This window comes from Gallinula chloropus (genome assembly GCF_964237585.1).
Source record: "Gallinula chloropus genome assembly, chromosome: 10".
Lineage (NCBI taxonomy): Eukaryota > Metazoa > Chordata > Aves > Gruiformes > Rallidae > Gallinula > Gallinula chloropus.
The window spans coordinates 10,236,604-10,264,389 of record NC_140095.1 but is presented as its reverse complement, the minus strand read 5'-3'; the positions used below and the strand labels follow the sequence as shown (position 1 = coordinate 10,264,389).

Here is a 27,786-nt window from a genome sequence, read left to right as displayed (position 1 = left end):
TCTCCAGACATGATGTGTGTGTGATATGAATGGAGCTGCAGCTGAATTAAGAGCTAGCTGCTCATGTAAAATTCACAAGCTGCAAGTGAGCAGCAGGGCAATGTTTTCTGGCAGCTCAGCTCTGCTCTGTTTGGAGGCAGAGGGGAAGATGACAGTTGTGTTTAGTTCAGCTATACAAAAGTGCTTAAGGAAAGTTGTATTCACTGATCCCGTTTTCTGAAGGAATTGGGTCCGAAACACACTGAAGGGCTGTTCCTCCCGTGCTTCCCACCTTCTCAGCCCCAGGTGCTGTACAAAACAAGCGCAATGCTGCTCCCATCAGAAGGAGCACGGCGCAGAAATGGGTTCAGAGCCCAGCCCCAGGACTGCACCTCTTGTTGGTATCTGCAGTGAAACTCCACGGGCTGATTTACTCCCAGTTCATTCCATAGGAAATAGGATGAGAACCAGGGTCACAGTTATATCCACGACCAATACAGGGCAGAGCTTAAAAATAATCCTCTGGCTGGTGAGCAGATTTAGATAACAAAGGGTGGGGCAGTTCCATGCTTCCCAGCAAACTGGTGTGAAATGAGCCCCTCTGGGGGCTCCAGACCTAAAGCAACACTCAGGTGGACTTTGGGTCTGAATTCCTTGTGGCAATACCACTTCTGAAATCCATTATTACAGATTCCCTCTTATTCCATTTTCACCCAGTAAAATAAATGAAGATGTAGGTAGCATCACCCAAGCCACGGGCTGCTGAAATAAAAGGAGCAGACATTTAGAGCATTTTGTATTTCACGTGCTGGTGAAGGAGTCTCTTTCATCTAAACTGAAGTCACAAGCGCAGATTTTCTCCCTTGAGAACATCTAGTGTAATCCTTCTGTTCACCTGGCACTCACCAGGATAATCTGCAGCTCGCAGCCTGCATGAGAAGCCCAGGGGAGCAGATGCCGCCCATCCCCGGCTCCATGCGAGGAGATTTGCTGCCATCTTTTGGTAGATGCATGTTCCAGAAAGGAATGAAAGTTAATCTCTGCACGGCTATGGGACATCTCCCTCTGCTCCTCCTTAGCCCACCTGCAGCATCCTCTCAGCCCCTCCTGCGGGGCAACCCGTGAAAATGAACCTTGGCCAATGACACCCCTAAATTGATGCTGAGCACCCCAAGTGTGCCTATGGGGCTGGAGGGGTCAGTGTGGGGCAGGGGCCTGGGGGTTTCTGCCTGGTCCAGCTGGTGAAGGGGAAAGGCTCTGGACGAGGCTGCAGTGGTGAAAGCCCAGAAGAAGGAATGTGAAACACCAGGAAAGTCAAAAGTAAGGGAAGTCTCAGAACAACAGAGCCATTACGTTTGGAAAAGCCCTCTAAGATCATCAACTCCATCCACCCAACACCACCATGCCCACCAACCCATGTCCTGGAGTGCCACATCTACACATTTTTGGAACCTCTCCAGGGCTGTTTTCTCCACCACCTCCCTGGGCAGCCTGGTCCAAGGCCTGACCACTCTTTCAGTGAGGAAATATTTGCTAATACCCAATTTAAATCTCCCCTGGTGTAACTTGAGGCCATGTCCTCTCATCCCATTGCTAATGACTTGGGAAAAGAGACCAACTCCCACCTCACTACACTCTCCTTGCAGGAACAATCAAGTCTCCCCTCAACCTCCTAGCATGTGTGCAAGGTGGATATTCAAAATAACGATGTAAGGGCTTGATTGTTTCCTCATTGCTGCTGCTGCAGGTGCCAAACATTTCCCTGTCCAACAGCAGTGGCGGCATCCCCTGAACTGTCTGGTCCCTCACCCCTCTCAGCACCTAAATGCCAGCCCTGTGGTGACACAAGGTCACACACTGGCTGTGACAGAACTCTGTCCCTGTCCTCTCCAGTATGAAAAATCTCCTTATGGCTCCACAAAATATCTCTGGGACTTCACTGAGGTATAAAAATCTCCTGAGCTAGTGAGAGGCTGTAGGGAATCAATCTCTGCACGCCCACAGGTAATCAAAGAGGGTTGTATGCCTGGAGGTGATAAAAGATGTGTAATATACAATTAATAATGGCATGTCTGATATACATTAATAATAACTGGGGTGGAGCAGGATGCTGGTAGCGGAGGGAGCAAGGCAGGGAGGCAGTACTCTGAATATCATACCTGTTGTTGTGTGATTTTTCCTTTGCAGCAGGCATAAAGCTGGGGTTGTACTCACTTTGGTAGGTCAAGGAAATGCTGCTTGGGCCAAAGGGATGAGGAAATGTCTCACCCCACTTTGACCCTGCTTCCTGACAGGGTTCTGCCTCCATGCTGGCAGCCTCCTGGCTGATGGGCTCAACACTACACGGTGTTTTTCCCTGGGCTGGTTTTTTTTCAGCCCCTCTCCTCTCCCACCCCACAGTGAATGCTGAGAAATTACCAGGATCTCACTGAATCCCAAAAGCCAGAAGGTCTCTTGCAAGGTTTATTTTAGTCTGAATCCTGATTTGGAGCTCACAGTGCTGTGTGTGTATGTTTGTGTGCACTCCAGTCATATTTCTGCCTTTTGCCATCCCTTTCTACTGTGCAAGTAAATAGGAGCTCCCGTGGGTGGGATGTGAGCTCTTTGCAACAGCTTCTAACAAAAAATCTCCCCTGGATGCTGGGCCAGAAGGGTGACTATCTAGAGGCTCAGGAGTTTCCTAAGTGGGATGACTCTCCTGTTTATCTTGTGGATGATGCTCTGGGCATCGGAGACTCCAGCAGTGAAGGAGTGGTTTTATATCTCATCCTGAAAGCAGCACAGCTTCAGCATCTGTTCCTCTCTGATAGATCCCTGCTTGACCTTCAGTCACCGGGACAATTCTGTTCTGGACTTGGCAACAGCTTCCCTGTGAGCTGTCAGGGATGATCCATGTGTCTGAGTGGGAGCAATGGAAAGGTGTAAAGCTCCCTAATTCACTGGAGCATCTCTGCGCCCCTGAAGTTGGCTGCCTCAAAGCCACCTCATCCCAACAGCTCCTTCTATGCTCACCCCCCACACAGCTTCTCTCATCACTCTTGGCTCAACAAGAACAGCAGTAACAGGAATTTTAACTAGATGGGGAGTTGGACTGTAACTACAAGGAGGTAATTCTAATGTACCTAATCTAAAGGAATGGGGAGTTTCCACCGGAGCTGGGGATGCCGGTACCCGGGTGCCCCGGGCTGGGATACTGCGGGTGCCCTGGGTCGCTTAGGAGCATCTCGGGGATGCTGCGCCGCGGTGCCGGCGGTGTCCCGGTGCCAGTGGGGTCCCGGTGCCTGTCGGGGATGCTGCGCCCCGGAGCCGAACCCGGTGCCGGTGCGGTTCGGGGTGGCGGTGCCACGCGGGAAGCAGTGCCTGGCAGGAGCCCCTGGGAGCGGCTCCCGCGGCCCGGTGCGGCGGTAAGGCCCGCCCCGCCGCCCGCCTCTCCCCTCCCATCCCCTCCCGGCCCCGCCCGCCGTCACGCAGCCACCGCCGCAGAGCCCGGGGAGGTGCCGGGCAGGGGCAGCCGCCGCCGGAGGAGGCCGAGGCGGGAGCGGGGCGCAGGGAGCTGCCGCCGCGGCCGGGGCAGGTAGGGCGGGACAGGGAGCAGGGGTTGGGTGTCCCGGGGGTCCTGAGCATCGTCCCCTGGGCCGCCCCCTCCGAGCCGCGGCGGGGTGGGAGGGAGGGGGAGAGCAGCAGCAGCCGGGCGGCGAGACCGGGCCGCGGGTCAGGGGTGGGAGCGGGGGAGCTCCGCAGCCGCCCGGGGCGGGCGGGGGTTGCCACGTCGGAATGGGAATAACTGTTTTGTTACGTAATGCCCGGCATGACGAAATTCGGGCCGGTTTTGGAGGCGTGGGGCCATGGTGAGTCCGGCGTGGCGGTGGCGTGTGGCGAGGGGTGCTGCCACATGCCCGTGGTGGCGTGATGCCACCGTCACGCCGGGACAGGCTGAGCGCCGGTCGATGCGGGACGGGGTTGAAAGGCCGTTCGGCCCCGGAGCTGGGTGCAGGTTTCTTGAGGAACGCTTCCGCAAGCGGGCATCGCTCTTCCCAGGGAGCAAAGGTCACGGGTGGCCGCTGGCTGTATCTGCAGGGGTGTAGCCCCGCTCCGGCAGTAGCATCCCTTCCACCTTCCTCGTCCGCACCCCAGGATCTCTTCTGCAGGTTGGCAAATTCATCCTAACGTGCACCAAAGGCCCAAACCCCACCCCAAGCAGCTCAACTAATTCTGGTTTTATTTCACTTATTCTCAAAATACAGCTCTTTACGGGGGGCGGAGGGGATGCTGTTGGAGTATAAAACTGGAGGACTCTGTTTCACCCTCCCAAAGGAAGCAGAGAGCTCTGTGCAGCTGCAGCAGTGCCACTGCCTCCATTCTGCCTCGTCACAGCCCTTGCTGGGAACAACTCTTGCTGGGGGCTGATGGTCTCATCATTCAGGCTTTGGGCATTTGTGCAAAAAAGAAATGAAATAAAATAACAGTAACCAAATTTTCTGAAAACCAAGTGGAGCTGACTCATCCTCGCTGACCGACGCAGGGTTGTGTCTCTTGGGAATATTTATAGCGATGCTGGCTGAAAGAGATCCCATCTTGTTTCTCAGATGGTGTAGTCAGGGTCAGAAGCTCTGTGCGCTTTGTTTCGTTTGGTGCAGGGGATGGTTGAATAATCACTTGTCTTGTGGAATTTTGTCTAGGAAATTTTGTCAGAGTTCTTTCCCTCCAAATGAAAAAAAGGGGCTTTTGCAGTGCTGAGCAGACATCCCCAAGATAATCCTTCCCCCAGCACTCTCCACTGAAGGTTTACACTGATCCACACTCTGTACCGTTTTTCCTGCCCATGTTTTGGCTGGTGCAGGGGGCGTTATGGTGTGTAGGACATCTCCATCAGTTGCCACAGCCACAGGAGTAATTTCCCCAGCCCTGGCTCTTGGCCGGATGCAGTCGGAAGTCGTAGCCTGAGCTCGGGTGCAGCGGATGCTTTTGATCAGCGCAAAGAGTAGCAAGCTGTCAGACTGTGCTGGAAGACAAAATGCTGATTAAATTAGTCATCCCCATTGATTCGGTGCTGGGTGTTCCCGCAGAGGGGCTGGGAACGAGGGCCATATCCCTTCCCAGTGCTGTGTCCTGCACTGTGCTGGTGGCATGGGGTGTGACAGCAATGCTAGTCGGCTCCTTCTCAGCGGGTCTTCAAAGGGAACGGATAGGTCACCTCAATGGTTAATTTAACTCATTGGGTTTGGGCATCGTTGTTCTGCCCTTGCAGTTCTTGTAACGACAGCAGCTACAGCAGACTGCAATATCCCCCAGCCCAGTTTAATTAATACTTCTGTGTGATAGTTTAATGAAGGGTTGCTAAACAGCATTGCCGTTCTTAATTTACTCCCATACAATTAAGGGAAGTCTCTTTCTTTAATTCCACAAATGTTAGTACAGGCTAACGTGCAATATTTACATTTGCTTTTAAGGGGTTTGTCTCCTCTGTGCTCATCAGGCTGTGGAGATCCTGCAGGAACCAAGCTTTAAATCTGCTCCATCATGTGTGCAGGTCAAAAGCAAAGCTGGGGCTGGTTGGGATCCTGCCCATATCTGAGGGGCGCTGTGTGGGCTCACCAATACCTGTGTGAGCCAAACCGTGGACTCCAGAGTCTTAAATTTTGAGTCATAATGGTGCACAGATTACATGACGTCAGCACAGCAGCAAGTTGGGGCAAAAAGTGCTGTTAAGTATTTCATTCTGTAATGCAGAGTATTTACAAACGCCAGCTGCTCAGAAGCCGTGTGAACGTGCCGAACTTGATGTGTGGCCTCACCGGCACTACTCACGTACTCAGGGCTAAGCCTGTTTTTAAATCTCTGCACAATTAGGTTTCTGAACCTGACTCGAAGCACTCTGATGGACACCCTGTGTCTCACAGCCAGCGTGGGTTTGGGATCTGGACCATGAAACCCAACCTTTGGAGCCAGCGCTGTGCTCACCTGGCAGTTTGGGATGTCAAAAGGGGGCACAGGGACACTGGTGCCATGTGGAGCTGGTGACCATGGCCAGCCTGCTGTGGCATGTGGAGAGAGCCAGGCCCTGACAGCAAACGCACCATCCTTTGTGATCTATTTATTGCTACAATGTATGTTGGTTGGAAGATGCTGCTGCTCAGGCTGGGTTCCAGAAAGGCACTTAAAAGTTACTCCATACCAAGGAATAACTTTTTCCATTAATGAAGGAGATGAATGAGAAATAAATTAATCAGGTTTCTGCATCTTGAGGCAAGAGACCCTCGTGCTTTGTTCGTCATGCCAGCAGACCGTACCTGGCTTAATAACCTGCTGCTGTCCATCCCTTCCAGCTTGGGCAACGGTGGGATGTGTGTGTTGTGTGTCAGCTCTACAGTTAGCATCTTTTCAGGGGTGCTGCTTGTGGAGACGGGGAACTGAAATGTTCAGAAATACTGTTATCATGAAGAAATGTTACGCAAGATCAGACTTCTTAGGAAAAATGTGACTAGGGCAGGGTTACATCCAACAGCTTTATTTTTTTAGCCTTGAACCTGACACGCTCCCATTGTCTTCATGGGAATTTTATTCTTATAGATTTTATTATTGTCTTAAATGTTATTATCTTAGTATTTTTAGATTGTTCCTTCCCCTCAAGTAAATATCACAAAGTTGCTAAGTCTGTGTAGGGAAACTTTAACGTGGGCACATGAGGGTTATCAAGCTGCGATGAGTTTTCCTTTGGCTGCAGCCAGTCCTTACCTTTGCCAAGGGCACTCTGGGTGTTCATTGCCTGATTTTGATTTAATTGCCCATAGATTAGAGTGAAAACTTTGCCATCTGTGAGGCTGGAAAATACTCAGATTGGGCCTGCTGGAAGTGCTTCATCTCCGATGAGACCTTCGCTAGGGTTGGCTGTTGGGTCCTTCCCAAGGGAGCTGTGCTCTCCAGTGGCACTTACACTTCTGTCCTTCCTGGAGATGATGCTCACAGCAGCACCTGAGCCAGCTCCTCCCTTCTTCAGTCATGGCTGCTGCTACGGTGTCTCCTACTCAAGATAATAAAGAATATTTTCCTACTTAGAGCACATTGTAGGTAGTCTACTTGGCTGCTTCGTGAGGGGGTCGAGGTACGTCATCACCCCGAGCTGTTTGCACAACTGGATGGGAATAAAAGCAATGAATTCATTTCAGTCCCAACCTAATCTGAATTAATGTGCTGGGATCTCACTGGTGAAAAGCAAGGGCACTCGGCCACGGCCATTCCTTGATCCTTTAAGAGTTTGAATCCCCGTTAAGCATGCTTGCTGTACAACCTGCACTCGCACAGGATGTAATCAGTTTTGCTTTCCATCTGTTAAACAGGAGACTTCTGATTAGCCAGTGCAAACAGGAATAATTATTGTTGTTCTTGCTGACAACAGCAAGGTTATACCACCAGGTACGCAGCCCATGGTGTTTGCCACACTCAGCAATTTTAAGCACCTTGCTCTGTGTGTGCTACATGATTTGCCTTACAACCAGAAGGGATTTAGCTTCCAATATTGTCCCCTAATTATAGTAATTGCCTAAGTGGAGATGTTGAGGTCTCCTGCTGCCCTACAGCCACAGCCCAGATGGCAACGGTGGAGTTGCCCATCACAGCCCATCCACCCAAGGAGCCTGGCTGCATCCTGTACAGATACACAAACATCAGTGTGAGCAAAACCTGGCTTCACGGGCTTGGCCAAGGGAAAAGCAGAACGTATAAAAAATCCAAACCAGATGTTTACAGCATTTGGTTTTCAAGAAAATACTTTGATTTCATGAGGTCTCTCAAAAGGACTGGTGACAAAACCTACCTGGTAGCTCCCCGAGAGCACATGGTAGTACAGTGCGGTACCTTTCAAAGCAATGCTTATTGGAGTGTCAAATGTTGGGCTTTTGACATCCTTAATATCTGATGATGCTGAGTGGAAATACCCATTGGAGGGTTCTCTTGAGAGCAGGCTGCCCTGGCAGGGCAGAAGCCTTTCCTCACCACATACAACTCTTGGGGAGTCCGGCCGTGCTCCCCCAGAGTGCTGCCTGAGCTCTGACTTTAAGGCAGGACCTCGAAGCACGGCTCTGTACTTCTGGGGATGATAATAAGGAACAGAGGATTTACTTAAAAGATTTTGGTTTGGGTTTTTTTCTCTGTGTACGTTCATTCCCCCTCCTCCCCCCTTTTCTTTTTTGAAGGCTGGTTTTGTGTATGAACATTCAATCCCTGCTTTTTGTTTGCACTAAAAGCGAAGCCAGATATTGAGGTCTAACAGAAGCAGATGAAACTGCTCTGAAATATGGAATACTTTCTTTTTTAATTTAACTGTTTAGCTGCTTGTGCATTTGAAGCTGCATCCTATTACTGAACTAGAGCTGGAAAGAGGTGACACGCATCCAGGTAGTCTCTGCAGCTGAAGCTACTTGTATCCTGCTTTATTTCTGTTCTGAGAAGACTGACTGCTTTTATTTAGCCAGCAGATCTGTTGTGCTCCCTCCAGGATAGGAATTCTTGATGTATGCCACGGCAATATTCTGTTTTAACAGGCAACAACTTGTTGGAGTGCTCGAGGCACTGAGTGACTGCTGAAGCTCCCCATCTGATGTTCGTGGGGTGGTGCTGCCCAGAGAGCTGCATCTGAGTCTAGAGCCAGTAAGACTATTAAGAGCACCCACCCCTTGTGTTTGGAGCTGTTTTGTGTGTGGTTTGGGGGAGTAGCTGTCTGCTGGCCTCCAGAGTCTGCAGTAAGGATTGGCAGGCAGGTTTTCTTAAGCATTTGCAGGCTTGTGTAATAAACTGCTTATTGCTTTTGCATATCCAGAAAGTTTGGGAATGTGGCATTTTAGCCACATTTAGGACCAGCTTTGTCAGTGTGATTTATCTCCTCTGCATTTTACAACCATGGAATCTTGTCTGTGGAGCCAACCAGAAGGTGTGTGTGCCATTTCAGATCAGTTGGCTTTGCTTCCCTTGAACAAATTACTGAACTTGGATGGGAAAGTAGATTGGGTTGGTTTGCTCTTCTCAGCATCCTATGTTCTTCCCTGAATCCTGAGATGGTTTTCTTGGTCAGTGAGACAATGGGATGCGTTCACGTTTCTTGCTGGAGGCAAGAACTGAGCTAAGAATAATCAGGGCCCACTGAAGCGAGGACACAGCAGTGTGTCCATCCCCATGGAACCACAGGTGATGGAGGATGCTGGCTCCATGGTGGCTGTGCCTCTGGGCTGGTGCCTCACTCCAGGCTTTGGGGAGGGCTCCAGTTGGCATTTGGCTGTGGAAGCAGGGTGTGGCCATCCTGACTGCCCGGCTTCTACATCCTCCCAGCGTAGCATCCCTTCAGTCCTGCTCATTCAGCAAGCACAGGAGCTCCCAGTTGGGAAGCAGAAAACCACTGAAAGGTCAATGTCAACGGAGACAGCTTAACTACCAGCAGGACCAGAGTAAAAGAAAACTGGTGGTGAAGAATAACCATTTATCAATTCTACTAACAGAAACTATATCCATCTGCTGCTGCGAGTTAGGGGCAGGGAGATGCTCCTGGTGCTCGATGCCTGTCCTGGTTGGATTTCCGGAGAGGGTGACTCGGTTCTGCAACCTGTTTCTCATCCTCAGTGGCAAACATGTAGTAATTGCTCCTGCTGGCTAATAAGCAAACTCAAATCCCACTCTGCTAGAGCTACTTTCTCCATACTGTATTTACTTGATGGGTAGTGGATAGAAAATAAAACTGCCTGAAACTTGGGAATTGGGCTTAAGTTGCTTGTTGCTTAAATTAGTTAAATAAACAAGTTTCTGAACATAGTAATTTATTTTTTATTTTTATTGTTTTCATCTTTTTCTCCCCCAGAAAATGGCTGTTCCACCTGCTTATGCTGATCTGGGCAAATCTGCCAGAGATGTTTTCACCAAAGGATATGGTAAATAAAGCCAAAATAAGTTTGGTCTTTCACTGTCTACTCAATACCTGAAACTTGCTAGGATTTTACTGCTCTCCTCTGATAAACAGTCTGATAATTTCCATTAGAATCCAGAGAATTTTTTCTCATAGCTTCATCCTTGCTGTCTGGAAAGGAACGGAAATTTTTCTTTTGACAAAATTCTTCCTGTTCCCCATAGGACTGTTGCTGTTTTGAAAGAAAATTGTGTTGTATTTTGACTGTTTCCTTGATTCATGAATAGGATCATTGATGTCAGTAGCCTGCCTGTGAATAAAATGCTGCTCAGTAGGAGTAAAGACATTATGACTGAGTTTGGTCCCAATTATATTGCTGAGGTCAGCAGGATTAATCAGTCAAGTACAATCTGAAGGGAGTGCAAGCTGCAAAACCTGCTTCATAAAACTGCATGGTCTGAGAACTACACCCTCGGTTTATTTTTGTAATAGTTCAAAGGCAACTTAGAAGGGAGTTTAAGAAATAAATGAGAAATGCTTCTCAAATTAACATGTATAATTTGTTATTTTTTTTTTATTCATCTTCTAGGTTTTGGGTTAATAAAACTTGATTTGAAAACGAAATCTGAAAATGGACTGGTGAGTTTGGAAAGACACTGAAATCCAAAATACTGTGATGTTTTTGACTTTATTGTATATTCCTTTCTAAAAGGCTATACGTATCCCTTACTCTCCCTGTATCATTTTTCAGATAGAGTATAACCTTGCAGGTTACTCTGCTTGTCTGATTTTTGTACAAAACAAGACTGTGCACCAATTACAGCAGAAGTTACAACTCAGGGCTCCTTTGCAACCATGGCTATTGCTTACAGTACAAACCACTCTGCTGTTTGGGGCCATTGCCGTACCCTGTGCTTGGGGATGTGTCACTGCCATGCTCAGGGAAGTGTCACTCCCTCCCTTGAGCTTTGACATGAGGGAGCCCTGTACTGGGCATTGGTAAGGCTGCACCTTGAGTGCTGGGTCCAGTTCTGGGCCCCTCACTACAAGAAGGACATTGAAGTCCTGGAGCGAGTCCAGAGAAGGGCAGTCAGGCTGGGTAAGGGGCTGGAGGGCAAATCCTATGAGGAGCTGCTGAGGGAGCTGGGGATGTTCAGCCTGGAGAAGAGGAGGCTGAGGGGAGAACTTATCACCACCTACAACTACCTAAAGGGAGGTTGCAGAGAGGTGGGCGATGGTCTCTTCAGCCAGGGGACAGGAGATGGGACAAGGGGAAATGGCCTCAAGCTGCCCCAGGGCAGGGTCAGCTCAGATGTGAGGGAAAAGTTCTTCCCTGGCAGAGTTGTGGGGCTGTGGCACAGGCTGCCCAGGGAGGGGGCTGAGTCCCCACCCCTGGGTGTGTTTAACAGATGGGGAGATGAGGTGCTCAGGGATCTGGTTTAGCACAGGACAGGGACAGTTGGACTCGATGATCTTAAAGGTCTTTTCCAACCTTGTGATTCTGTGAATCAGTAATATGCTGGTTCCTAAAGGTGCTGCACATTCTCTGTCCTGGCAGTTCCTGATCAAATGCGGTTTGATGGGGCTGTGTATTTGGGCTGATATTTAGATGGTCTCTGGGATGCATCTTCAGATTTGCATGCTGATTGACAGATGTACAGTCAGGTGTCAGACTGGTGCCTTATTCTGGTCTGTAAGGGTTCCCCATGTTCTTATCCCACATCTATTCCCTCAGTGTGAAATGCCTTTGCTCCCTGACAGGGAAATTTTTGTATGGGGCAAGAGTGTGTCATATGAATGACCAGCCACATGTTCTTAAATCTTCTGAGAACTCTGCAGTTTTTAATCATGTCTCAAATTACTACAACTATGTTCTATAAGTATTTGTCTGCATGCAAGTAGATATGGATTGGCAAATATTCTGTCTGTTATGTGTGTGTATATATACACATATATATCTCATGATTATCTTTTTTCTTTTAGGAATTTACAAGCTCAGGTTCAGCAAACTCAGAAACCAGCAAAGTTAGTGGTAGCCTGGAAACAAAATACAAGTGGGTGGAGTACGGATTGATGTTCACAGAGAAGTGGAACACCGACAACACGCTAGGCACTGAGATTACTCTTGAAGATCAGGTAATTTTTGGTTCAAGAGATGCAACTTACAAATGAACTTATGACAACCTCTAATTACAAATTAGAATGAATTACAAATCACCAGTGAATTTCTTTTCTGTTCAGCTTGCACATGGCCTGAAGTTGACCTTTGACTCCTCCTTCTCTCCTAACACTGGGTAAGAAGTGAGTAAGCTTAAGTGACAAAAAAACCCCGGTTTTAGTTTTAGCTTTCCAGAGTACTGTCTTGCTGCTTTACTCCCTGTGTCCTAAGATACCGAGGCTGTTAATCATCAGCCTGTGTATGATGAAATCACGTATATCTGATTTAAATCTTGGTATTAACAATCCCCTTTCAATCCTAAGCTATAGCAGGAGAACTTTTCAATACAGTAACTTGAAAATTACAGGCAGAACTAGGGCAGGAAGAAAAGGTTTTGTTTGCATTCCTGTTGCTTATTCCTGGCCATGTCAGAGGATGAGCTACTGTCTGAAAAAAAGTGCTAAACAAATCAGCTGTAATGCAAAGCTTAACAAGCTCTGGGAGCCAGTTGGCCACGGCTCTAATAGGTTGACACAGTAATTGGGCTCTTCTCCCAAGCTGAATTTATCATCTGAATTCTTGCTGGCCACAGCATGCCTTGGTGGTGGATGAGTGCTTCTGACACAGTGATTGGATGCCACGTTCTATGTGGGCCAGAGGGATTAAGCAGCAGCTGGAGGTCGGGATGTTGGTTTATTTTTTTCCCCTGATTATCTTTTTGCAGGCAATGCTGCCAGTGAACCAAAATATTCTGCACATGAGCTTTGCAGAGCAGGGTGCTGCACTGCAGGCTGCTGGGGTGGTTATAGTCCTGTAGAGGTTTCACCCTGTCTTCTAGATTGTCCCCTGCACTGTAAACTGCTTCCAGTCCCTTCCCAGTTCTGTATTAACTAGATATTGTTGCATTTGTTAACTGTTCTTAACTCATGGAATCCCATATGAGGAAAAACCTGTATGAGTGTGACAAGTTACAGTTCAGGCGTGAACTGTAATAAAAAAGAGAGCAATCTCTCTGTGGTTTTGATATGGCATTGACAGTGGAGAGTGGTTTTGCTAGCTGAAGTGAAAGGTTGATTTGATATTTCAAATTAAACTGAGTTTTCCCCAAAGATCTCAGTGAAAGATTTGGTTAAAGACAGAAGGTTCTTGTAAGGTGAAAAGAGAAGAAAAATAATCTTAAGTAAGAGTAGCTGTATATATTAGATGTAAGTCTTTTGCCTTGTGAGGGTCTGCTCCCTTGATGTAAACTGACCTGAGGACACGTGAGAAGACACTGTGCTGGCCAGCAGTATAAAAAGAACCAAGTGAGTCAGGAGGATTATTTCTGCGTTAACCTGGCAGCCTTTTCATGGCTGTAACCACTGAACTTCGTAAGGCATCCTAAGGAGGGAACAGGGTGTTAGAGCTACCAAAGCAGCCTGCTTCCTCAGTAGCAGAGACTTTCCCTCAGGAAGCTGGAGAGAAAGCAGTAATTTCATGATGAAATTACCCAGTTCACTAGAATCAGTTAAAAATTGTTTGGGGCAGGCCAACTGCTACTGACTTTCTGTCACTGCTGCAGTTCCTGTTCCTTCTCTGCATCTACCAGCCTTCCAAAGACATCTGATGAGTTGGAGATGAGGATTTGTTTTTGTTGTGTCCTGTCTGGCTGCTTGTGCTGCTGCTTTTCAGAACGCAGCCCAGAAGTGCTTAGTGGGTTGCCCCACCATGTTTTATTGCTTGATTGCGAATAATTCATTGTATCTTAATTAGGGTTGTGCAGATGTGAAAGCCAAGAAGGGGACAGATCGCATGGCTCTCCAAGTACACTTTGTCTTCAAGAACTATTACACTGAGTTAAATAACCAGTTTGATGGAACTGCTACCTGTGAGGGTACTTTTTCAAAGATACGAGATTCTTTCTTTTCTCTTTAGGAAAAAGAGTGCTAAAGTTAAGACAGGGTACAAAAGGGAGCACATCAACATCGGTTGCGACATGGATTTTGATATTGCCGGTCCTTCAATACGTGGAGCCCTGGTGCTTGGCTACGAGGGGTGGCTGGCAGGTTACCAAATGACCTTTGAGACAACGAAGTCTAGAGTAACCCAGAGCAACTTTGCTGTTGGCTATAAGACTGATGAATTCCAGCTTCACACTAATGTGTAAGTATTGGCAGATGGGCACTAAAACGGAATTTGAAAAGGTTTTGTTGCTTGCTACAGCAATGAACGGGATGGAGCTGCAGCAGTGGTGAAAGAGGGGATGATGGATTTCAAATCACTTCTTCATTTCAGATGGCAAGGTGCATTTTTTTTTAGCTGCATTAACTTTCCTTTGGGTTATATAGGTGAGGGAGTGCATGATGGAAAGATCTGGAGCTCGCTGAGCACTCAAGTATCCAATGTCTGTCTTTCTAACAGTTCTGGATTAGCAGAATCTCTTAGCAGGATAACAAAACAGGTGTGTTATGAAAATACTCTTTGTGAAAGTTGACATAAAGGCAATGCCTTCCGTTTGCACATGTCAAAATCAAACAAAAATGGTGGTTTGATCTGTAGGTGAAAGAGTTAACCAGAGGATGAACAAGAACAGGCCAGAGGGAATGAATGGAGGAGATATGCACTGGGTTTGGGTTAGCACTGGAAGGAAGGTGGTGTAAGAGTTTGTTTTAGTATTGTAACTCATAGTAATCTATTTACACAAGCATTCACCCTTTCTGAATGCATGAACAGTGGAAAGCAGGGCCAAATTCTGTTAAAACCTTCATTTCTGTGTCTCCTGTTCCTCTTAAAGCGATTTATGATGTGGGGAGGACAGTTTTTTAAGATTAAGCAATCCCTAATCTGTTCCCTCAGTCACCCCCCGCCTTCCAGTGCCCTTGGGTAATTGGATATTTTGCATGTAGCAGAGCTATTGCAGGCTGTTCCAATTTGAGGGCTGAACAACTGTTCTGCCTTCCTGGAGCTGCTTCTTCAAAGGCTTTCTGTTCCGTTTTCATGCTGTGTTGCAGAGATCTGGTTTAGGAAGCTCATGCTGCCTTACAGAACAACTGAACCTTCACAGCCCAGACAGCTTGTTTGAAGGATTGCCAAAGCACAAAAGTGTGGGCAGAAAACTTTCATCAAACAGTATGTGGGGGTCCCCCTCCACTCAGGAGCTATTCCTGCTAGCATGACTTTCAACTTGGAGCTGTTCAGAACACTATTATCGGCTTTTGCAAGAAAATGCTGTAGTTGTTATTACTCTTAATTAAAACAACAGGAGAAGATGACTTTAACAGCAGCAGGGGCTCAGATCTTACTGTCTTGTTTCTTGGATTCCTGAGGGTCTGCTTCCTAGGCTGCTGTTACTGTACATGGATAATAGAGCATCTTCAGGAGGACACCTAGTTTGTTTATTGAATATTCATGCTCTACCAACCGACAGGCAAACCCATAAATGTCTGATATGAACAGAAATCTTATGTATTTACACTAATAATTTCGGTATTAATAATATTGCTTAGGTATTTTATGTGTTTTAGCTTTGAAATGTGTCCGAGTTTTTTAATAATGCCAGAAACTGCTCTATATGGAACTCCTATCACTACCCTGCTGGGTTGTTAAATCCAGACAGTTCAAGACTGATGTGGGACTGTTGGAGAGGGTTCAGAGGAGCCATGAAGATGATCAGAGGGCTGGAGCAGCTCCCCTACGAAGACAGACTGGGGTAGCTGGGCTTGTTCAGCCTGGAGAAGGGAAGGCTGCAGGGGGACCTCATTGCAGCCTTCTAGTCCCTGAAGGGAGCAGAGGAACAGGAGGGGAATCAACTTTTTAAAAGGGTACATAATGGCAGGACAAGGGGGATGGAGTGAAGCTGAAGGAGGGAAGGAAGGTTTAAATTAGATATTAGGGGGAAGCTCTTTACAGACAGAGTGGTGAGGTGGTGGAACAGGCTGCCCAGAGAGGTGGTAGATGCCCCGTCCCTGGGAGTGTTTAAGGCCAGGTTGGATGGGGCCCTGGGCAACCTTGTGTAGCTCCAGGCCTGGAGGTTGGTGGCTCTGCCTGGGGCAGGGGGGCTGGAAGTCTATGATCCTTGAGGTCCCTTCCAGCCTAGCACAGTCTGTGATTCTAAATGAGGTGTAAGTGAATGCTCTGCAAATAGAGATCTTACCGAGAAAATTAAAAATAAATGAAAAGGATTGTTTTGGGGTGCGGTTTAAAACTAGACTAATGCATTCCTTCCAGGAATGATGGGACGGAATTTGGCGGCTCCATTTACCAGAAGGTGAATGATAAACTGGAAACTGCCGTGAATCTGGCTTGGACGGCCGGTAACAGCAACACGCGCTTTGGGATAGCTGCCAAGTACCAGATTGACCCGGATGCCTCTTTTTCTGTGAGTGCTGTGTATGGGCATTTGTCAGCATTTGAAAACAGGCTCTTGGAATGGAATGGGAAGCAGCCTTTACATCATGAAGTATGGTTTTGATGCAGTTCTGTCATGTAGGGTTGGCACATACATATAAACACGGAATAGTTTATCATATTGCTGGGCACTGGTTTGGGGTTTTCATTTTGAGGCAAAAATTAACTCCAGGTTCTATTTTTTTTTCCTTGTGATTTAAAAGGGGAAATCCTTTGCCTGCTTAAAAGGTGTTATTTAATTTTCAAATGGGAAGGACTTTGAGAGAAATGCCAAATTATTTATGTAGAACTGTTGGGGAGGGTTCAAAGGAGGCCACAAAGATGATTAGAGGGCTGGAGCACCTGCCCTACGAAGAGAGGCTGAGGGAGCTGGGCTGGTTCAGCCTGGAGAAGAGAAGGCTCTGGGGGGACCTCATTGCAGCCTTTCTGTCCCTGAAGGGAGCAGAGAAACAGGAGGGGAATCAGCTTGTTAGAAGAGCAGGACAAGGGGGAATGGATTAAAGCTGAAGGAGGTTTAAATTAGCTATTAGGGGGAAGTTTTTACAGGGAGAGTGGTGAGGGGCTGGATCAGGCTGCCCAGAGAGGGGGTGGATGCCCCATCCCTGGAGGTGTTCAGGGCCAGGTTGGATGGGGCCCTGGGCAACCTTGTGTAGCTCCAGGCCTGGAGGTTGGTGGCCCTGCCTGTGATAGGGGGTTGGAACTCTCCTTGGGGTTCCTTCCAACCTATGCCATTCTATGATTCTATGATGATTTACATACGGTTATTTCTTCCTTTAAGGCTAAAGTGAACAACTCCAGTCTGATCGGATTAGGATACACTCAGACTTTAAAGCCAGGTAAGCCCACGCAGAAGGAATCCAGACATCAGTGAGTGATGTTATTTTCCAGCTGGACTCGATGATTTTAAAGGTCTTTTCCAGCCTAAATGATTCTGTGATTTTTAATCTGGAAATATCCATGGGTTTTTTCCTGACAAAAAGTGACTGGTTTTGCCACGCTCCCATTCTGCTTGGCAATTCAGTGAGGAACTTTTCCAGGGACTGCCCTGTCCTGGGATGTCAAATGGAAGCAGAATAATTAGGCCTACCATCCCCTGACCAGGCAGATAGATACCTTTTTATGTTGATACAAAACATACCTACTGTTAGGTGATTCACAGAGAAGTAAATGCAGTTTTAGTACTTCCAGAGGCTTCATGTTACTCAGTTTATTTTGCTTGAAAATGTGACTTTCTCAAGGTCCCCTGGTCCAGGAAAAGGACAACCCTACTGCTGTGAAATTGGTTTTAATGTAGCCTAATAAATCTCCTGCCAGAACAGCAAGCAGACTGACATGAGATATTACCGTTCACAGCGCTTGGGCCTTTTCATACCTAGATGTGAGAGGTTTAGAAAGGCGGCATGCATCAAGGTCCCAATTTTTCTCAATAGTGGATTCTAAAATTAGATTAATCAGTGGGCCAGCAGCAGTGAACTGACTCAGAGCTTTAATTACCTGCAGTGATAAAAAAAGCAGAATCTATCACTTTGTTTTATTATGACTTTCATAATTCAGAAAGATTTAATGTCTGAAAATTGTTTTAAAATGCCCAGTCCCTACAAGACTAGCTGCCAAATTCCATTAACTTAGATCCCTGATAAATTAAAACAGCAGCACAGACACTGGGCATACCAAACGTAAAGCTCGTTCCAAGATTTAACGTTGCCCTTTCTCTCACTTTTCTCTATTTTGCAGGTATCAAACTGACGTTGTCAGCTTTGTTGGATGGCAAGAATGTCAATGCAGGTGGTCACAAACTTGGTCTAGGATTGGAATTTGAAGCATAAGGAGCAATTCTACAATTGCTAATTTGAAAATACAGCATAGCTACCTTCAGAATATAGTGTACCTTTCAATGTTTTATGTCTGGGATGCAAGTATTGCTAAGTATCAGTCCTGCTAGTGCTGGTTAAAGAGAGCTAAGCTTTAAAAATGATCTTGTTACAGAAATGGAGACAAATGCATAATTGTTTTTCCTAGTTCCAGGCTTTGGTTTTTGAATGTTATTGCCGATGGCATCTACCAGCTGCCACAACGACAGGAAATGTGAAGGGGTTGATTACCTTTACTAATGCATTGACTGCACAAGGAGTATGTTAATGTGGTATAAAGACTGAGACTTAACGAGTCGCAGATCACTGTATCATACTGTTAATTCTGTAAGGAAAATGTTCCGATGCTGAAAGTTTTAATTCATGATGGAATGTGCAAATTTGTCTGAAAAAGGGATTTTGAAGCAAAATTATTTTTTACATAGGTATTTAATGAATGGTTGGTTTTGTTTGGTGATCTTACACCTACAGCTGTCTCCAGAATGCTTTAGGTTGTCCAGCTTGTTTAAGTCTGTGGGGGAGGAGGTTTGATGTGACTCAGCCAATACTACCTGTCCTGTGTTGTGGTTCCTTTCCCTTGCACTGACTGGAAAGCTTGTAAGACAGGGCCATAATCAGGGAAGAGTCTTCGTAACTGCAGTCACATAGTTGCATCACAAAATTGAAAATGGACTTTTTTTGTTTTACCACTTTTTTTTAGCAACTAAATGGGTACATTTTTAGAGAGTCTTCCATTTTGTGTGGAACTAGACCCCAAAATGCTGTACTTGACACTACTAAAAATGGATTAAAGAAACCCAAACCCAACTTGAATAAAATATTGAAATGTTACCTTTTACTTTGTCTTTACATTATTTGTGGAAACAATTTCATATCTGTTCTTGACTCCAGAAGCAGACTGACAACGTTTTGTACCACACAAACAGAACCACTTGTTAGATTAAGTTCCAGGCATGGCCATGTTCTTAGTGCTGCTAAGCTGTGGCAACTGCACATATGTTTGTGTTTTGCTCACAGAGAAAAGAAGATAATGTGACTTGTTTAGCTTGCTTTCATTGCAGAATTCACTAAATTGAATTGCCTTTACATAAAGAAATGGATAAAGAAATGGATGTGAGCAATTAACAGTTATCACCTGAGATAAACCAGAGTGGCTTTTCATTTAAACTTGGTATTTATCCATCTGTAAGGAATTGGTGTGGGGGTGTGCAGATGGCAGGGGCTGTGCCATGCCTGATGAGGCAACTGTGGCATTATAACTTTGTGAGACAGGCAGCTCTGTCTCAAGGACTCCTACAAATTTCATTACACAGGTTCCCTTCCCTCTTACCCAGGCTGTTGCTGAGGGTTTCCTAATCTGCCGTATCTCAAACATATAACCTCACACTGCTGGAGAGGCGGTCCTCTTACAGGCTTCACCGATTGAAACAAACTACCTGCAACCAGTCTGCAGCAACACAAAAAATGCTCAAAATTAATTAACTTCACTGTATGCCATGCATGTCTGTGTCCCCGTAGGCTTTTAGGCTACTCACTCTTGATTTTTCTCATGCTTAAGACACTTTGTTCTGGAATTTGTCCTCCCATGATCAGCTCCAAGGCTTCTGTTAGGGCTTGGATCACCTCATTTCAGGCAAGAACAGCAAAGCCTTCACCTTCCAAGTCCATTCATGCTGTAAAATTGTTTTTCTCCATCCTTACACTTTGTTTCCTGATATATTTACTCTTGTGCGGAAGTGTGAGATGGGCTTGTTGGGTGTTCTTGGGCAGGCTGTACGCAATCTAGGGTAACACAGTGGCTGTTTTCCCATACTTAAAACTTTATTCTGCAAAAAGCTTTTGTGACTGCTCCAGCACCATGCCTATTCACGCATGCAGACAGTGGCCTGGTGAAGAGCTTCCCAGGGCCGTGGCCTTGTGGGGACAGCCCAACTCCTAAGGCCTGCCTCTCCCTGACCCCACTTTCTGTCAGGGATGGAACCCTCCCGCTCGGGCCGCCCCGCAGGCGCTAGCAATCGCTGCCCGGCCATACTCGCCTCAGCCCCAATGTGGAACCTTCCCGCCCGGGCGCATGCGCGAGCGCTTCACCGGCGGCACGCGGGGTTCCGCCCTGCCGCGCAGGCGCCGTGCCCTCCTCCGAGCGCCGGGGGAGGTGCTATCGCCACGTCGCGGGGGGGTCCGGGAAGATGGCGGCCGCCGGTGAAAGGGGAGTCCCGGCGGGCCGTGCTCTCTGCCTCCTGCTGCTGTGCGGCTGGCTTCTGGCGGCCCGCGGCGATGAAGCCTCCGGTGAGCGCGGCGGGGAGTGGGCCGGGCCTGGGCGGCCGGCTGGGTGGGGGGCTGCGGGTGCTGCGCGGTCGCCCCGCTGATCTTTCACCGGACTCGGCTTCAGCGCTTTTAGGCCTAAAGGTCTCTGTGGCCGGCGGAGCCCGCTCGTCGGTCCCGGTAGGCCGCATCGGCTGTGCGCAGGGGCCGCCGGTGGGGCCTGCCTCGGGGCGGCAGGGCCCTGCCCAGGAACCGGCTTCGGCCGGGTTTTGGCGGACAGAGAGAGGGAGAGAGCGCCGGTGGCAGCGGGGGCCGGAGCGCTGCGGGAGAACGGGCCGCCTGCCCGGGACTGGCTCGCCGGGGTTTCTCTGGGCGCTGTGAAGATCGGTTTGACTGGCTGCTGCTTGAGTCTCATTTCTTTCTCGCACTTCCCCGCAGACCGGCTGTAGCCCTGTGAGAAACCGCCTTTCGAGGGCGGTTAATTCTTCTTTGTTTAGGTGAAGTGCTGGTTGGGCAGTGAAGAGAAGGGGGGTTACTGGTGGAGCGAAGGGTGGTGTTTTGAGCTGGCAGTTCCTTTCTTGGCACCCAGCATTTCCAAACCATCTCTGTTTGTGTGGCCCCTTGCCTGGCCTGTCGGGTAGGCAGTAATGAAGGAAGAGGTTCAGGATGCAGGATGTAGACCTGGAGGAAACCAAGAGCTTTTAATTTCAAAGGTCACAGAACATCTTCAATTCTAAGAAGTAATTTCCCCCAGAAGTTAATTTTGACCCTGTCAGATGTTTTTATGTATTGTCTTTGCTCAGAGGACTGTGTTGCTACTTCTGTCACCAAGACAAAATGTTGCTATCTCTTTCTGAAGCTGAGGCATCTCTGGAGTGCAAACACTGTGTCTAAAATCATCTGACAGTGTTGTGTAACCTGTGTGCACTGTGTAACAGTGCAACCACCGTTTGTAATGCCGAATAGTTTTCCACAGATGTCATAAATCAATTGTGGTGTAGTTGCTAAACTTACCACTCCTTTTAAAACAACAAAAAATTCTTTTATGAGTAATAGGAAATTCTCCTTTCTCATTCTGAAGCTGCAGCATGTGCTGGTGGGAATCTCTTGCATTTAAGCATATCTCCTAAAACTTTCCAGGTAAAGTGAGTTTAAGAATAGTTTGAAGTGTCAGGATACATACAGGGTAGTTCTGTGGGCAAAATATGCTCATTTGTACCTCAACAAAATTAAGCTATTACTTTCTAATACTTTTTGTCTATTTGGTAGCAGTAAGGACTACTGTTCTCACTCATAACATGCCAATAAATACAAAACCATCTTGCAGCTACCTTTCCTCACACATATCTCCATGTATGCAATTAGCTGGCTTGACTTCTGAGGGGAGATAGGAATTCCCAGAGCTTGTTCTGTACAAGAACTGAACGATTTAATGTCAATATAATAATTAAAACTGATAATTTCTTCAGCAATAATTGTGTTAAATGTAAATGATTGACTTGAAGCTGTAGCAGAGGAGCACTGTAACGTCTAGTTTGAGTGGGATTAGTTGAGTCTTCTCTGCTTTACAGTGGGTTAAAGAGTAATTCATTGCTGGAAGAGTATGCCATGTAAACAAGGAGAAGTCTGTTGTACCTGAACCTCTGTAAATACACGTTTCATGAATAACACGATTCAGCGTTCTCTGTATATTTTACTTATGAGTAATTTGACACAAGCAGTTGGTTGAATGCTTCGTTTCTAGAAGCTGTAATTTTCCAGTGAACCAGGAAGCTCCTTGGGAGTGTTTAATGAAGGTGCTGTTACTTTTTAAAAATGAAAAAAACTAAGAATAGTTTGGAATGCCAAAATACAAGAGGAGTGCTTCCACTATTCCAACTTTGCTGTGTACTGAAAGTCTAAAATGAGTTCTTCATTTTGAGATGCTTCTTGGTTTGAACAGGAAGTGCCCTAAACATGAGTAGCTTGCTCTCATTTTTTTTAGGATTAAAAAACATTGGGCTATAAGCTCCCTCTGTACCTTCTTTTAGATAGAGTAGGTGGTGGTGGTCCCTGTGTGTGGTTTTAACATTCACCTTGAGGTTTTTATCTAGTTTTGCAAATCTGTCCTAGTCCTGGAGAGGTTATCAGTTTACCTAAGATTACCCTGTTTGCAGCACTGCTGCTGACTTCTATCATAATAATTTGCTGCCAACAAAAGGTTTTCCTTCAGGAGCATATGCAAGCAGATTGACCTTTCTTCAGCCTTGTTTTTTAATCAGTGGTTCAGTAATTTAATTAATGTTAACATAAGGTTGGAAATCTGTTTCTCTTTCTAAAATTCAAGGAAAAAGCACCAGGGAGGAGATGCTAGGAACTTGCATCCTGACTGAAGGAAACATTGCAGTATGTTCTCATTTGGTTTTGCTGGCAAAATATGCAGGGGTGAAAGATAATTCTAACTGCAGGAAAAACTTTACCAAGAACAGCTTCTCTAGACCTCAGCAGATTCTGTGGGAGGAGCAGTTCATTGATGGAGAAAATACTAATCGTGCGTGATTCTACAAGAGGAGGGGACATGTCTTTGAAGTTCTGAGTCTGGAAAATATGCATGCCAAATACTATTCTAGTAACCATGTGCTTTCAAGCTTTAATTCCTGTCCTACAAAAGACTTCTCTTTTGAAGTTGCTGAAGTAAGGGAGTGAGTATTTCTGCATATGAATTCTGAAAAGTTTGCAGTGTGCAATATGCCCTGTTCTTCATACGATTTCTTGTCTGCAAAGTAAATGCCTTGCAATAATTTTCATTTATAGCTGAGGTCATGAGAAAAGTTGGGGCCTTGTGCTTAATATTGACTGGTTTTCATCCTTTTCTCAGATTCTGTGAAAGTGGATATGCTTCAAAAAAATATTTCTTCTAAAAGTGAGAATGAAACACTAAACAGATTGCAGAATTTGGCAGAGAGTACGCAGACTACAACCCCAGGAAGCAAAGGGGCATTCCCAACAAAAATCAGTTTGGTGGCCACAGAGAAACCATCTACAGGAAGAGGTGATTCCCCACCCAACGTTCTCTCTCAAGAGGTGACTGCTAGTCCTGTATCTCAGATGGATGTTGATGCTTCTGAAGATACTAAAATTGAGGAAGAAGATCTTCTAACAGATTTGAAAGACACACTAAATAGTTCACCGCCCGTCATAAAAGAAACGATGGAGACAGATGGAGGAGATGACTATGGTTCTTATGAAATGACATCGAATTCCAGGTACAACCTAGACATGCCAGAACGGGACAACTCTATCACCATTAGTAATTACAACGAAGAAATCAAGTCCCTTGATGAGAAGATAAAAGATATATCTGTCACGGGGTTGGAAGAGGAAGAAGACAGCCATTTCTTTTTTCACCTGGTTGTAGTTGCCTTCATAGTAGCGGTTGTTTATGTCACCTATCACAATAAGAGGAAGGTAGGTATGCTGGGAAAGGTTGGGAGAAACAGCTTTAGTATTTAAAATGAAGTTGCATTCCTTGTACCCTTTTTTATAAGAGGAACTTAGATTTTTGGAGAAAGAAATCTTTGCTTAGTGTTGTTATACTAAAATTCAGATCGTTACTATCGCTTTTATCTGCACAATGAAAATAAACTTGGATCAAGCATTGTGGGTTAGAAAATGAATTAATTGATAGCATCAGTAATGTAACGGGTCAGGTCAGTAATGGGCAGTGACAGTGTACAACATGAGTTCTATAAATGAAACCTGAGCCGAGTTGAGTGATTGTGTAACTAATATTGTTTCTGCACGAGATAATAAACAGGACGTTAAGGGAGGTTTAATCCCAGATGGTGCAGGAGCACTCTTGTTACGACTGTGATAATCCTTGTAATAAGTATTCAGTTTAAGGTGGTCTTTACATCAGATCTTCTGAGTATTTGACTACAGACTTCTCAGAAATGTTTTATGCTATTTCCAGATGTAGAGAAGCCCAAAGTTAGTGTGTTTTCAGGTAACTGTTTCTTCAGGACAAACTCATTCTCAGCATGTCAGAAGTAGCTTGATTAGTGTTACTTCAGAATACGTTGCTGGCATAGAGAATGAACTCAGCCCAGCCAGACCCCACACAGACGGATGTATGCACAAATGTGCAATTAAGTCCTGGGCTAGTTTTTAGATAGGAGGAAAACAGAGTGCTTATCCTTGTAGAGAATGCTGATTTGATCAAGGGTTTGGGGGGCTCTGAAAGGAACACAGCTGAAAAATCACAGCAGCACAAACCTCTGCTTCACAGTGTAGTGGTGTATCCAGAATGTGCATTGCCAGGTCATTATGGGGGAAAATGATTGACTTGTATTTGAAAATTTAAGGGAAATTCAAATAAGTGATTAAAAATGCGTTCTCTTTGCTACATAAGTGACATAAAATGCTTGTATCGTGTGGGTAATTGAAAAGCTATCTGTTGATACTGTGTTTTAGCACTTGGAAATAATTTTGGGAGCAGAAAAAAACCATTAGTACTTTAAGTACATAAATAGTGGCATCTGTTTGTGCAAGACAGCAGTCATGCTGGGTTTAGGTTCTCCTTTTTCTCTCCACTTACCAGCATCTGATTTCCCCTTTTGCCCATATAGTTGCCCTGTATAGTAAAGTGGATTCTTAGATGATGTTGGTAAGAAACAAGGCTAAATAGGGTGAAGGTAATAGACATTTAAAAATCTGATCACTCGAGTGCTTTGATTTATTGTGTCACCTCTTTAACTGCTCTGCTGATACTGCTGAAGGGGGCACTGAGCTGTGAGGCAGAAGTGGTTTATCAAATTACACCGTTGCTGCTTCTCTCGCCTTTGTTTCAGCACCAGTAACACGATTATTGTTAACAAGGGGGAAATGCCAGAGTAGGCAAGATGAATAAAGTAGGAAATGTCACCACCTGAGGATAGTCTAATAGCCTGTATGTTCTGAAGCTGCATGTGTATTTTTTTTTGGGTTGAAGGCTGTGGTTTTTGCCAAACTGCAGCTGAGGTTGCCAGTCAGTGACTTGCTGGCAAGGGCAGTGTGGAAACTGCTGACTACCAGTGCTGTGTTTTATAGTGACAGTGATGCCACTGCTGGGATCCAGGGGTAGGACTGGGATACCAACACAGCTATTAAGCTATCAAACCCAAAAATGTTTCTCCATACCACTATGTGAGTTGGATGCTTTCTCTTTCAGATCTTCCTGTTGGTCCAGAGCCGAAGGTGGAGGGATGGCCTGTGCTCTCGGACGGTAGAATATCATCGTTTAGATCAAAACGTTAACGAAGCAATGCCTTCCCTGAAAATAACTAATGACTATGTATTTTGAAAGCACTGTGATTTGAGTTTGCTGAACTTATCACTCTTTGCCTGCCTAGTCTTGTAATGATATTCAGGTATTCTAAATATGCTGCTTGTACTGAAATGAGATGTACTCTCTTTGACCTGGATGTTTTTGAGATTAAATCTCATGCAAGATCAAGGGCATGATACATCTGTTTGCTACTTTGGTCAGGTTTTATATCAACTATAAAGATACAGAGTTTAATAATTAGTGCTCTTTCCATTCATTAAGCATCATCCCTTCTGTCTGGAGCAGTCTTAATAGTGGTACTACAGAAAACAAGCATAAAATATTTTAGGTCTAATAAATTAATGACTTTGGCATCACTAAATCTAATTAATAATCTCTTTGCTAATCACTTATATGGCTCATAAATCCCACTATATTGCAAACTTAAAATATAATTACTTTTTTTCTCTGCTTAAATCCTGATGCTGCAAATCTTTCATGTTGGGTTTTTTTAATTCTGTTCTTGTTGCATAACTTGATCCTGTTTTAGGTAGAATAGCTAGCATGGCAATTTCATCATTTCTGTATGTGCTCATGTGGCAAATAATTTAAAAAATAATAATGTGGGAACCATTTTATATCAGAAGTTATATAATGTACTTTAAAATGTTCAAGATCTTTGTGAAGGTATGCAACTTCTTGATTGTCCAGTTTTTTTCTCTAATGCTCTTTATGACTGTTTCATTACCTTTGTAATTAATGAATGGAAAACAAGCCTTGTTGAATAATCCTACTAAAATATAGACAGTTGACTGGCTTTCAATACATAGAAGTTTTCTGTTGAACTTTAGGATGCGTGGGAAACAGTTACATGGTTTGTTATATCGTAAAGGGGAGAGGCCTGAGACTGTGAGAATACTTTGTTGTTATTCTGACCCAGGTAACATGCAGGTGACAGTAAAGCTGTATGGGGCTGCCAGTCTGTGGACAGCACACTCTTAATTTTTGACAAACATTTATGCATTAATGTAAATCGAGTTACTGGTACAGTAGATTATTTTTTTTACCTTGTCTTTTGTACTTTTCATTATTTATGTTTTCATGAGTTGTAAAATATAAAATCTTAGTTTTTCTGTACATTCTGTTTGTGATTTAGTTTTCAAACTGATAAATATGTAAATAATGGTGGATCCAGAGCCCCATAATTAATGACTTGGTATTCAAGTAGTTATGTAACACTTTGAAAAAATCAACTTTATGGCATGAGGAGTCTGAAGGCATGAGACTATCTTACAAATGAAGTGCTAGTAGTTCTAAATCCTGCTATTAATGCGTTCTTTTCATAACCACAAGCAGTAAAGCACAAACAAAATATCCCCAAACTCTTTTCTTGCAGTAATTTTTATCGTATTTGGACTTGTATCATTTAATATTTTGAATAAGGTTTTTAAAATAAATGACAATAATAAGCTTGTATTTTTATTTAAACTGTTTCCCTGCTTTTATACAGTACCTTGTGATAAAGAGCTTGTTTATGATGTGACAACCAGTTCCAAACTATCACTCTGTGTAGGGGGTGTACAGAGTTTTGCTTTATGCAGCTTTTAAATGGTATCTAGGGTAGATAGTAAGGCTTGAATGAAATGTTTTAGGTTGTAGGAATTAATACGTTCTTTAACAAGTAATTTTTTACCTAAGTTATATAATTAATTTGGGTGGAAGATACATTAAACTGTTACCTGAATATACCCTTGTTAAAGTGTAAGACTACTGTGGTCTGGATCCAAAGGGAAAGGTGTGAATGTTGGAATTGGAGAGGAGGCAGCTGCTATTTTCACACACAGGAAGTTCAGCAGCTTCCTCCTCAACATCCATAACGTGTGCAGTAGAATGTTTACCTCCTGCAGAACACTTGTGCTTCCTTTCAGCTCGGTACCACTGGCCTTATGTAGAACGA

General features: G+C 45.3%; 2 protein-coding genes across 2 annotated transcripts; both read left to right on the top strand.

The window, feature by feature from the left end:
* The first annotated feature begins 3,462 nt into the window (after window positions 1-3,462).
* VDAC1 (voltage dependent anion channel 1) lies at window positions 3,463-19,121 on the top strand. Its single transcript, XM_084268405.1, has 9 exons — window positions 3,463-3,553; window positions 9,824-9,893; window positions 10,458-10,507; window positions 11,852-12,004; window positions 12,110-12,162; window positions 13,941-14,168; window positions 16,233-16,383; window positions 17,191-17,248; window positions 18,147-19,121. Exons 2-9 carry the CDS (start codon window positions 9,827-9,829, stop codon window positions 18,236-18,238), a joined length of 852 nt encoding a protein of 283 aa, XP_084124531.1. The 5' UTR covers window positions 3,463-3,553; window positions 9,824-9,826; the 3' UTR covers window positions 18,239-19,121.
* Window positions 19,122-20,469: 1,348 nt separating this feature from the next.
* On the top strand, window positions 20,470-27,305 carry LOC311195430 (keratinocyte-associated transmembrane protein 2; the record flags this gene model as incomplete). The annotated part of the gene is made up of 3 exons (XM_084268828.1): window positions 20,470-20,569; window positions 23,403-23,992; window positions 25,734-27,305. The coding sequence occupies 3 exons, from the start codon at window positions 20,470-20,472 to the stop codon at window positions 25,863-25,865; spliced, it is 822 nt and encodes a 273-aa protein (XP_084124954.1). The 3' UTR covers window positions 25,866-27,305.
* Between the last annotated feature and the right edge of the window lie 481 nt (window positions 27,306-27,786).

Bases quoted from the DNA above. Each gene is read 5' to 3' on its own strand.
- VDAC1 (XM_084268405.1), top strand. From the start codon at position 9,827: ATGGCTGTTCCACCTGCTTATGCTGATCTGGGCAAATCTGCCAGAGAT. The intron at 9,894-10,457 runs GTAAATAAAGCC...TTCATCTTCTAG, and splicing joins TGTTTTCACCAAAGGATATG to GTTTTGGGTTAATAAAACTT. The intron at 12,163-13,940 runs GTAAGAAGTGAG...TTTTCTCTTTAG, and splicing joins TCCTTCTCTCCTAACACTGG to GAAAAAGAGTGCTAAAGTTA.